The sequence below is a fragment of the Dendrobates tinctorius genome, unplaced genomic scaffold, assembly GCF_039654945.1.
Source record: "Dendrobates tinctorius isolate UK_male_01 unplaced genomic scaffold, ASM3965494v1 ptg000396l, whole genome shotgun sequence".
In the NCBI taxonomy this organism is placed as follows: Eukaryota; Metazoa; Chordata; class Amphibia; order Anura; family Dendrobatidae; genus Dendrobates; species Dendrobates tinctorius.
In genome coordinates, this window is record NW_027362062.1 from 2,678,768 (window position 1) to 2,691,733 (window position 12,966).

Genomic DNA, 12,966 nt, shown 5'->3' on the forward strand with positions numbered 1-12,966 from the left:
TGTACCGGCCTGCCGGGGGGCTGTGCACCCTGTGGGGGTCTGTACCGGCCTGCCGGGGGGCTGTGCCGGCCTGCCGGGGGGCTGTGCTGATGTCCGGGGGTCTGTGCAAGCATCGTCCGATGGGACTACAAGTCCCATCGGGCGATGCCTGCTACCATGACAGTGATTGACACATTAGCCAATGATGGGACAGTAGTAGTCCCATCATCCGGCTAATGTGTTAAATGTTAAAAAAAAAAAAAAAAATAATACTACATACATACTACATGCATGCTACATACATACTACATGCTACATACATACTACATACATGCTACATACATACTACATACATGCTACATACATACTACATGCATGCTACATACATACTACATGCATGCTACATACTACATGCATGCTACATACATACTACATATATACTACATACATGCTACATACATACTACATGCATGCTACATACATACTACATACATACTACATACATACTACATGCATGCTACATACATACTACATATATACTACATGCATGCTACATACATACTACATGCATGCTACATACATACTACATACATACTACATACATGCTACATACATACTACATGCATGCTACATACTACATGCATGCTACATACTACATGCATGCTACATACATACTACATATATACTACATACATACTACATACATGCTACATACATACTGCATGCTACATACATACTACATACATACTACATACATACTACATGCATGCTACATACATACTACATGCATGCTACATACATGCTACATACATACTACATGCATGCTACATGCATGCTACATGCATACCACATACATACTACATACATACTACATGCATGCTACATACATACTACATGCTACATACATACATGCTACATACATACTACATACATACTACATGCTACATACATACTACATATATACTACATGCATGCTACATACATACTACATGCTACATACATACCACATACATACTACATACATACTACATACATACTACATGCTACATACATACTACATATATACTACATGCATGCTACATACATACTACATACATACTACATACATGCTACATATATACTACATGCATGCTACATACATACTACATATATACTACATGCATGCTACATACATACTACATGCTACATGCATGCTACATACATACTACATGCTACATACATACCACATATATACTACATACATACAATACATTCATACAATACATACATAGACATACAGTACATATAACATAGAGTAACATACTTACCAATACTTGTCACATTGTTCCCCGAAGCCATTGTCTTTTCCGGAATAAATATTAACATAACAAACCACAAAAATACTCACCCACGATCCGAAGCAGTCCACGAGTGTGTCCCACGACGATCTTGGGTAGAGAACTGCAGCATCAGATGATGCTGCCGTTCTCTACGGGCTGCAGGAATCCAATGACGGAAGGTAGGTATCCTTCCGCACTGTATTCCTCCGCCACTTAAAAAAAAAAAAGTCCCTAGTCTCACTTTATGCCATTGCTGCGTGGGAATTTCCCACACAGCAATGGCATAAAGTGAGACTAGGGACTTTTTTTTTTTTTTAAGTGGCGGAGGAATACAGTGCGGAAGGATACCTACCTTCCGTCATTGGATTCCTGCAGCCCGTAGAGAACGGCAGCAACAGCTGATGCTGCAGTTCTCTACCCAAGATCGTCATGGGACACACTCGTGGACTGCTTCGGATCGTGGGTGAGTATTTTTGTGGTTTGTTATGTTAATATTTATTCCGGAAAAGACAATGGCTTCGGGGAACAATGTGACAAGTATTGGTAAGTATGTTACTCTATGTTATATGTACTGTATGTCTATGTATGTATTGTATGAATGTATTGTATGTATGTAGTATATATGTGGTATGTATGTAGCATGTAGTATGTATGTAGTATGTATGTAGCATGCATGTAGCATGCATGTAGCATGCAGTATGTATGTAGCATGCATGTAGTATATATGTAGTATGTATGTGGTATGTATGTAGCATGTAGTATGTATGTAGCATGCATGTAGTATGTATGTAGCATGCATGTAGTATATATGTAGTATGTATGTAGCATGTATGTAGTATATATGTAGTATGTATGTAGCATGTAGTATGTATGTAGCATGCATGTAGTATATATGTAGTATGTATGTAGCATGTAGTATGTATGTAGCATGCATGTAGTATGTATGTAGCATGCATGTAGTATGTATATGGTATGTATGTAGCATGTAGTATGTATGCAGCATGCATGTAGTATATATGTGTTATGTATGTGGTATGTATGTAGCATGTATGTAGCATGCATGTAGTATGTATGTAGTATGTATGTAGTATATATGTAGTATATATGTAGCATGTAGTATGTATGTAGTATGTATGTAGCATGCATGTAGCATGCAGTATGTATGTAGCATGCATGTAGTATATATGTAGTATGTATGTAGCATGTAGTATGTAGCATGCATGTAGTATATATGTAGTATGTAGCATGTAGTATGTATGTAGCATGCATGTAGTATATATGTGTTATGTATGTAGCATGTAGCATGCATGTAGCATGCATGTAGTATGTATGTAGTATATATGTGGTATGTATGTAGCATGCAGTATGTATGTAGCATGCATGTAGTATATATGTAGTATGTATGTTGCATGTAGTATTTATGTAGTATGAATGTAGCATGTATGTAGTATGTAGTATGAATGTAGCATGTATGTAGTATGCATGTTGTATGTATGTAGCATGTAATTTTTTTTTTTTTTTTTACATTTAACACATTAGCCGGATGATGGGACTACTACTGTCCCATCATTGGCTAATGTGTCAATCACTGTCATGGTAGCAGGCATCGCCCGATGGGACTTGTAGTCCCATCGGACGATGCCTGCACAGACCCCCGGAGCCTGCACAGCCCCCCGGCAGGCCGGCACAGCCCCCCGGCAGGCCGGCACAGCCCCCCGGCAGGCCGGCACAGCCCCCCGGAGCCTGCACAGCCCCCCGGCAGGCCGGCACAGCCCCCCGGCAGGCCGGCACAGCCCCCCGGAGCCTGCACAGACCACCGGCAGGCCGGCACAGACCACCGGAGCCTGCACAGACCCCCTGGCAGGCCGGCACAGCCCCCCGAAAGGCCCGTACAGACCCCAGAGAGGCTGTACAAGGGCAGGAAAGGGTTTTTCTTATTCCGATACCGGAAGTCCCATAGACTTGAATGGGACTTCCGGTATCGGAATCGGCGATACCGATACTTTTTTTAAAGATCGGCCGATACCATCCGATACGATACTTTGAAGTATCGGACGGTATCGCTCAACTCTACTGACGACACACAATTATACGCTTCTTCTCCTGACATCACGCCAGCCTTTCTAGAAAACACCGGCGATTGTCTAAACGCTGTGTCTAATATCATGTCCTCACTATATCTGAAACTGAACCTGTCAAAGACTGAACTCCTGGTGTTTCCTCCCTCTACTAATGTACCTATACCCGACATTGCTATTTCTGTGTGTGGTTCCACTATTACTCCCCAGCAACATGCCCGCTGTCTTGGGGTCATACTTGACTCCGAGCTTTCCTTTGCCCCCAACATACGATCACTGGCTCGCTCTTGTTATCTGCACCTCAAAAACATTTCTAGAATTCGACCTTTTCTTACTTTTGACTCTGCAAAAACTCTTACTGTTTCTCTTATTCATTCTCGTCTCGACTATTGTAACTCTCTTCTAATCGGTCTCCCTCTTACCAAACTCTCCCCCCTCCAATCTGTCTTGAATGCTGCAGCCAGGATCATATTCCTCACCAATCGTTACACCGATGCCTCTACCTTGTGCCAGTCATTACACTGGCTACCCATCCACTCCAGAATCCAGTACAAACTTATTACCCTCACCCACAAAGCCCTCCATGGCTCAGCACCACCCTACATCTCCTCCCTTGTTTCAGTATACCACCCTACCCGCGCCCTCCGTTCTGCTGATGACCTGAGGTTAGCATCCTCAATAATCAGAACTTCCCACTCCGTCTCCAAGACTATACACGTGCTGCGCCAATTCTTTGGAATGCACTTCCCAGGTCAATACGATTAGTCCCCAATCCCCACAATTTTAAGCGTGCCCTGAAAACTCATTTATTCAGATTGGCCTATCGCCTCAACACATTAACCTAATCTATCCCTGTGTGGCACAGCCAAAAGTTTTACCATAACCAGGTTCCCCACATCATGTTCCCACATGCTTTATGCATCCATTAGCCCTCTGTGTCTGTACTGTTACACACTTAACATTATGGCTGGTCCATACAATCAGGGCAACTGTTACCACCCACCTTTCGTGTCTACCCCTTTCCTCAGACTGTAAGCTTGCGAGCAGGGCCCTCATTCCTCTTGGTATTTGTTATAGTCTATGTGATTATTGTTATGCTGTAATGTCTATTGTCTGTACAAATCCCCTCTGAAATGTAAAGTGCTGCGGAATATGTCAGCGTTATAGAAATAAAATTTATTATTATTCACATTGTACACTAAATAACCTATATTTTTGGATATCCAATGTGTGCAAACTAAAAAGTGTTGAGAATATAATAAATACACACACACACATATATATATATATATATATATATATATATATATATATATATATATATATATATATATATATATATATATAGATATATATAGTTGGAAGGGACCTCCTGGGCCATCTGGTCCAACCCCCTGCTCAAAGCAGGATTCGCTAAATCATCCCAGTCAGATGTCTGTCCAGCCTCTGTTTGAAGACTTCCATTGAAGGAGAACTCACCACTTCTCGTGGCTGCTTGTTCCACTCATAGATCACTCTGTCAAAATGTTTTTTCTAATATCTAATTAGTGTCTCCTCCCATTCAGTTTCATCCCATTGCTTCTAGTCTTTCCTTGTGCAAATGAGAATAAAGTTGATCCTTCTACAATGTGACAGCCCTTTAGATATTTGTAGACAGCTATTAGGTCTCCTCTCAGTCTTCTCTTTTGCAAACTAAACATTCCCAAATTCTGCAACCTTTCCTCATAAGACAGGGTTTGCAGACCGGTCACCATTCTGGTCGCTCTTTTCTGAACTTGCTCCAGTTTGTTGATGTCTTTTTTAAAATGTGGTGCCCAAAACTGGACACAATATTCCAGATGAGGTCTGACCAAAGAGGAGTAGAGGGAAATAATGAGTTCACGTGATCTAGACTGTATGCTTCTGTTAATACATCCTAGAATTGCATTTGCCTTTTTTGCTGCTGCATCACACTGTTGACTCATATTCAGTCTGTGATCTATTAGTATACCCAAGTCTTTTTCACATGTGCTGTTGCTTAGCCCTATTCCTCCCATTCTGTATATGCTTTTTTCATTTTTATTGCCCAGATGTAATACTTTGCATTTCTCCCTGTTAAAAAGCATTCTGTTAGTTGCTGCCCACTTCTCCAGTTTATTTATATCTTTTTGAATCCTCTTTCTCTCTTCTCTAGTATTAGCTATCCCTCCTAGCTTTGTGTCATCATTAAATTTAATCAGTTTACCCTCAATTCCTTCATCTAAATCGTTGATAAAGATGTTGAACAATACAGGGCCCAGGACAGAGCCCTGTGGTACCCCACTTGAGACATTCTTCCAACTGGATGTTCAGCCATTTACGACCACTCTTTGGGTCCGATATCTATCTATATCTCTCTCTCATATTATATATATATATATATATATATATATATATATATATATATATACACACACACACACACATATATATATATATATATATACACACACATACATACATACATATACACACACACACCTAGGGGAGGTTCCTTTTTTTTCAGTGTCATAAATGCGCGCGCGCGCACGCACACACACACACACACACACACACACACACACACACACACACACACACACACACACACACACATACCAATACATTATAGTTTTTTTTTTTCCTTATTCCACTTTTCACTGTGACTGGGTGTGAGACCCAGAAGCTCTGTTGTGCCCGGCAGAGACCCAATGTTCAGTGCTCACAGGGTTCAATGGAAGCACTGGCAATGTCGATTGCGCATATTCACTACATAGACCTTAATGTAAATAACAAATGGGAAGGCAGAAGCGGTGGATAAACCATTTCTGCCTTCTCCTTAAGGTTTCCTGCTGCAACTGTCAGAAGCAGGAGCGCTCAAGTAGGTCTCAGGATCCTCTCCAACCACTGTCAAAAGTGGGTGGAGATGATCTTGGCGATGTCAGAAAAGGGTTAATCAATGTGAACGTTCCATCTATAATAAATAAATCGAGCAATAGATAATGAGCCCATAAAGTTCCACCTTTCTTGACCAATGTCCTTTTCAACTTATGAAATATATGAATTAAGCAATCAAGGAGAGGAGGATTAAACGCAAAGGCCCATTGACTTGCCTCGGAACTTACAAAAGATCGCGTGAAATACGCAGCATAAGAAATTGACGCGCTTTGGATTTTAAAATTCGCTCCGCAGGTCAATTTCTATGCCACTGCTCATTCTGCTGCAGATTTTTCGTCCCGTGTGGACGTCCCCTTGTTTTTTGGAAAGGGGTTCTGCAGTAGGCGAGGTGGGGACTGTAAGTAGAAAGCATCACCTACAGTAAATAATGTAAGAAGTCATTTTTGTGACTTGGCCTCTATATGGAGTCCTTAAATAGCCTCATATTACAAGGAAGGGTATGGGGTAGGTTGTCCTCTCCGTAATACAAAGAGACAGTTGAATTGCTCTATATATGGCGGAAATAAGACTCCGTACAAAATGGGGTCATTGAGCAATAACATACCCAGTGAAGATCACGGAGGAGTCCTGCTCGTGTGTCATCAGCCTCGATTTCTATAATTGTACAGCGCAACTCTCCAGAGAAGAAATGTGTTTTGAAATTACAAACGTTACCTTCCATCTCAGGGGGACGCTGACATTTTATCATCATCATCATCGCCAACAATATTCTCAAGGAAAAAAACAAACAATTGCTATTTTTCTATGAAGTCCACCCTTCCCCCACCAAGACTCCAGAGATTTAAAGAGATGGGTCTATGATCAGATCTGCGTCCCGGAGACAGATGTCAGATTAATTACAGTCTCGGAAACATCGAGGCCGCTCTTCGCACCGATAATGTAAGTCTCAGCCATTGTTATTAGGGCAAATAAACGCATCACAAAAAACGCCAAAAAACTGATCTTGCAGATTCGGCGGCTCTGATGCAAAAGATTGTGTGATGGAGGAGAAACTCGGAGAACGGCTGCTGCGATGCGTGAAATAGCGTGGGAATTATCTGCTCCGAATCTGCTGCCGTGACCCACGGCTCCAGGACAGCGAGGAATCAGACATTATCCGACACCGCGAGGCTAGACATTCATGTTTGCCCTTTCCACACTGATTAGCCGGAGTGAAAAGTACAAAAGATCAAAACATAAAAGGGAAAACCAAACGGGGTTTATCATAAGAATCAGATCGGAGGATTTAAAAAAAACCAAACAAAAAAAAACATGGACAATTATCTGAGGGTGAGCAGCGCTAAAGGTCCAATATTTTGTTGGTTCCATTTGGCCTTGAGGAGAAGGCACTGATACCAAATCTCCTTTCTACCTGGGTAGATCTTTCACTCATTTCAAGGGTAAAATCTGTTTTGAGCGAAGACAGATTTGCCCATCACTGAATAGGTGATGACAGTTGGTGCTTTTATAATTCTATGGAGGAGAGAGGAGCTAGAGGCAGAGACAGACATTCTAGGGAGGAGCTAGAGGCAGAGACAGACATTCTAGGGAGGAGTTGGAGGCAGAGAGACATTCTAGGGAGGAGCTAGAGGCAGAGACACATTCTAGGGAGGAACTAGAGGCAGAGAGACATTCTAGGGAGGAACTAGAGGCAGAGAGACATTCTAGGGAGGAACTAGAGGCAGAGAGACATTCTAGGGAGGAGCTAGAGGCAGAGAGACATTCTAGGGAGGAGCTAGAGGCAGAGAGACATTCTAGGAAGGAGTTGGAGGCAGAGAGACATTCTAGGGAGGAGCTAGAGGCAGAGACAAACATTCTAGGGAGGAGCTAGAGGAACACAGACATTCTAGGGAGGAGCTAGAGGAACACAAACATTTTAGGGAGGAGCTAGAGGAACACAGACATTCTAGGAAAGAGATAGAGGCAGACAGACATTCTGCAGCAAGTTCTCATGGAATGACAGTTACTGGTCAACATAGAACTTTATGAGCACCAACTGTCATCTATCATAGTAATGGGAAGCTTTGTGTTCACAGAAGCCAGATTCCACCTGTGAATTGAATATTAATTAGGAAAAATCAGTCCAAGAGGAGAAAAAAAAAGATTTTTCTCTATTCAAAAAGTTTTTTTTATTTTCACATATACTATTTTATGTAAAAGAAAATTAAACCGACAGTTACACTTTAACCGTTAATGGGGCCAATATCTCCTATGGATGGGATGGACTACCATTTAACAACCCCCCAAGCATACTCACTGTAACTGCAGGTGGCCTCAGATTCATCACTTCCATCAGGACATTCCTCCTCACCGTCACACTTCCAACGAGCTGAGACACAGTGGCCATTGTCACAGGTGAAGTCGGTCTCTGCGCAGGTTGTTTTAGCTGCAAGAGGAACAAGGACCAGTCAGAGATAGAATATCTTATACATAAGAAAAAAGATCAAAAAATATTCAAGATCTAGACCCAGTTGTAATCCATAGTACAACAGAGCAAACCAGGTCCAGAACACTGTACCTGAGAAACGTATGATGTGACGGATCCTCAATAAAGAATTGGAAGAGAAGACCTTTAGCTGGTCAACAAAAGCCAAACATTTACTAAAAACATATATTCCCTCAACTAAATCACGGGCTGCTGATTGATCGCGGCCGCCAGGCCCCCGCCAGGCCGCAACCAATCAGCGGCAGGCGCAGGCCTTAATCTGTAAAAAAGAGAATTAAAATTAAAAAAGTTATTCTCACCTTCCGACGGCCTCCTGTCTGCTTTCCACGCTCCCGGCCTCGCGTTCCCAGTAATGTTTTGCGACTTAGACCGCTGATGACGTCACTCTCACGAGAGCGAGAAAGAAGACAGACGTCACTCTCGCGAGAGCGAGAAAGAAGACCAATGTCATCAGCGGTCTAAGCCGCAAAGCATTACTGGGAACGCGAGGCCGGGCGCGTGGAAAGAAGACAGGAGGCCGTCGGAAGGTGAGAATAACTTTTTTTTTAATATTATTTTTCTACAGGGCCGCGTTGCTGATTGGTCGCGGCTACACGGAAAGGGGAGTGAGGGGACCATGCATACCAAGAAAGGGGGGTGCAAAAATATCAAATAATGTAGCGTCCTTATTAGATTATTTTTTCCCCTTTGAGCTATGGAGGCATTTCAATAAACGCACATGGCTAGTTTTGCACTGAATATTAGGGCGCCCATTATTCCTACCCTGCTGCGTGCTCCAGCCTGCAGAGTTGTTCGATAGGATTCTCAGGACCTGGACTCCCACCGATCTACAGCCAATTAAAGTGCCTGCCTACTAGTAAAAAATACTGTTCTAAAGGGGGCTTTACACATAGCGATATCGCTAGCAATATCGCTAAAGCATCACCGATTTTGTGACGTTATAGCGATATTGCTAGCAATATCGCTACATGTGACACTTACCTCCGACCGGCTCCCCCGCTGGCTATCGTTGATCGCGCAAGATCGGCCTGGTCCATTTCTCGTCGGCGGCTTCCTGCTGGCGCCGACGAGGACCATGCATACCAGGAAAGGGGCGTGAGGAGACCATGCATACCAGGATAGGAGGGTGAGGGGACCATGGATACCCCAAAAGGGGGTAAGAGGACCATGCATACCAGGATTGAGGGGTGAGGGGACCATGCATACCCCAAAAGGGGGGTAAGAGGACCATGCATACCAGGATTGGGGGGTGAGAGGACCACGAATACCAGGATTGGGGGGTGAGAGGACCATGCATACCAGGATTGGGGGGTGAGAGGACCATGCATACCAGGATTGAGGGGTGAGGGGACCATGCATACCCCAAAAGGGGGGTAAGAGGACCATGCATACGAGGATTGGGGGGTGAGAGGACCATGCATATCAGGTTAGGGGGTTGAGGGGTGGCATGCATATCAGGATTGGGGGTGAGAGAACCATGCATACCAGGATTGGGGGGTGCATTATTGATTATTATTAAATCTTCAAAAATAAACTGTATATATATTCTAGAATACCCGATGCGTTAGAATCGGGCCACAATCTAGTGTAGAATAAACTTTGTTCTTACTGCCATGTTATCCAAAATGATGCAACAACCAATTTCAGTTTCTGACATGTTATACTCCACATCCAACCTATAATCCTACCACGTAAACCATATTGCTCCATATTGGTGGAGAAAAAAAAAAAATCTACATGAGCCGAATTAAATTTTGGATTAAATCATATGGACACCATCAGGGGCAATACTTTTTTACTTGTAGGGAATCGCTCAGCTCACTCATTGTACCCCACACCAGACAGATTACGTGTGTGTAGGTTAGAAGAACACAAGTGAATCCATATCGGGCAGAGCACTTCCGCTGTCTCAGCTCCCAGTGCCATTCTCAGCGTCAGGCCACATTCACACATTCAGTATTTTCCATCAGTATTTGTAAGGCAAAATCAGGAGTGGAACAAACGCAGGACATGTTAATATGGCCTTAGGTCACATTCAGATTTTTTTTTTTTTATTAAACATTTTTAAAATAACTCAAGTACTTCATTCAGGTTTCAGGGTTATTTTTCACGTAGGAGAAAAACAAACCAAATATGTTCAGCAGAGTTTGGTTCCAGTGTCATCATCAGGTTTTCTCGTACATAGAGACATAATAATAAAAAAAAAAAAATTCTCCAGCTTCGCCTTTGTGACATCCCGTGAAATTTGGACCACACTCTGAAGTCATCCAAGTGCAGTCAGATTTTTTTCACGGATCCTTTAACTTGCATTGCAGATTTTGATCCGACCCTTGAATCAAAAATAGAACATGTCTCCACAATTTTCATCAAAAAAATCACAGACATGTGAATGGCCCTATAGACTGTCAAAGGTGCACGTGCTATATGTGAAAAACACAGATAGTACACGTAGGTGAAAATCAGATGCTCAAGGAATGCTCGGAATCGTGTACATTTTTACACCAAAAATTTGAGCTACAAAATAGCCCGTCTTAATAAATTTGGTGCAGTAACTTCAGCGTCATCTTAAATCCTGATGCATTATTTAGGGCTCTATTTTGGTGCATAATGCAAAAAAAAAAAAAAAAAAAAAAATGTTTTTTAGTTTTTGACATATAATAAAAATAATACTAATAAAACATGTTAAAAATTAAGATACATTATTATTTTTCTTCTTATCCCCCTCTCCTTCCCACAGCCAAGAGCCAACCGTGGATTCTCCCAGTACCTTGCCAGGCCAGTCCGACCCTGAATAATAATGTAATTATTTTGTGACACCCGAGGACATTATAAGAATCTTAGAACTGTATTTTCACCATAGACGTAATGGGTGTAGTAGCAGATTTTCTCATCATTTGATTCCCGATCTGACAGGTCCCTCTGGTATCTCACAAACCAAGAAAAACCTCCCGACAGCTTTTTTTTTAAATAGCAACACAGTGTGGTCCTCGCATGCTGACAACAAGTATCACCGGTATCAGACAGAAGACAGAATCATCCTCCTGGATCTGCCCTAAGAGGCCACCAGGGACCGACTGGAGTTGTGAGAAAGGGAAGGTAAGGCTCAAGAATCGAGATACATTAATTTATAAATGTATCTCGAGCCTTACCCTCCCTTTCTCACAACTCCAGTCGGTCCCTGGTGGCCTCTTAGGGCAGATCCAGGAGGATTGGTTTTAATATATATATATATATATATATATATATATATATATATATATATATATATATATATTTATTAAAACCAATCCTCCTATATATATATAAAAATTTATTTATTTATTTATTTTTTTTAAGTCAAGCTTATTGAGAGGGTCAGGTCCAATACATTTATTAGATTTCCATTAGAATTTTTATGTAATTCTGGCGTAAAATATATGTCACCTCTTTGCTTTGTCGCATACAGGTAGCCTAAAATATACCAAATCAATAAAAAATGCAATGAACCGGTTAAAAAAAAAAAAAAATTGCGGTGCTTCTTACTGCAGCTGGCTTTTATTTCAGACATGAAAATGAAAATTTAAAGGGAATTTGTTAACAGGTTATCACTATGTAATCTCAAACCTGCATGATGTAGGGGCAGGGACCCCTATTCCAGCAATGTGTCACTTACTAGGTTGTGTGTTGCCGTTACAATAAGATCAGTGTTTTTTTCAGTAGGAAATTATCACTACAGGACTAGGAGTCTCGTGTCTCCTAGTCAACTACACTGTGTGACCCCGCCCACACCACTGATTGGCAGCCTTCTAGGTGCACTGTACAGTGACAGAAAATTGCCAATCAGTGACGTGGGCGGGATTATACGAGGCTCAGCATTCTGAGCACTGCTACATCTGCAGCAGAGAAAACAAAGATTGCGTGAAAATGACAGCAAATGGCATCACTGGAATCAGGGACTCAGACCCTACATCATGCTAGTGTCCGATTACATAGAAAAAAAACCCCACTAATGACAGATTGCCTTTTAAGATCATCCTACCATTAGGATATGACATCGTTGTGTGACCGCAGTTTGTTCAATTCACCACTATCCTCCTTATTTGAATGCAATGATCAGCAATATATGATCAGTTTATGCAGATTGGTAAAAAGGTGACTTGTGCAAGGTCATAAAGGAGCAAAGAGGTCCAGATAATCTGCCCCTGTCATTACTATTCTGGGAGCACATTTC

General features: G+C 41.9%; 1 protein-coding gene across 3 annotated transcripts in view; it reads right to left on the reverse strand.

Annotated features, from left to right (window-relative positions):
• Positions 1-12,966, reverse strand: part of LRP8 (LDL receptor related protein 8) — a 192,342-nt gene that overhangs the window by 89,948 nt on the left and 89,428 nt on the right. For all 3 annotated transcript variants that reach the window (XM_073563708.1, XM_073563707.1, XM_073563709.1), the window contains one exon: positions 8,568-8,696. In XM_073563708.1, the coding sequence (XP_073419809.1) occupies positions 8,568-8,696 (129 nt within the window). The remainder of the gene's footprint in view (positions 1-8,567; positions 8,697-12,966) is intronic.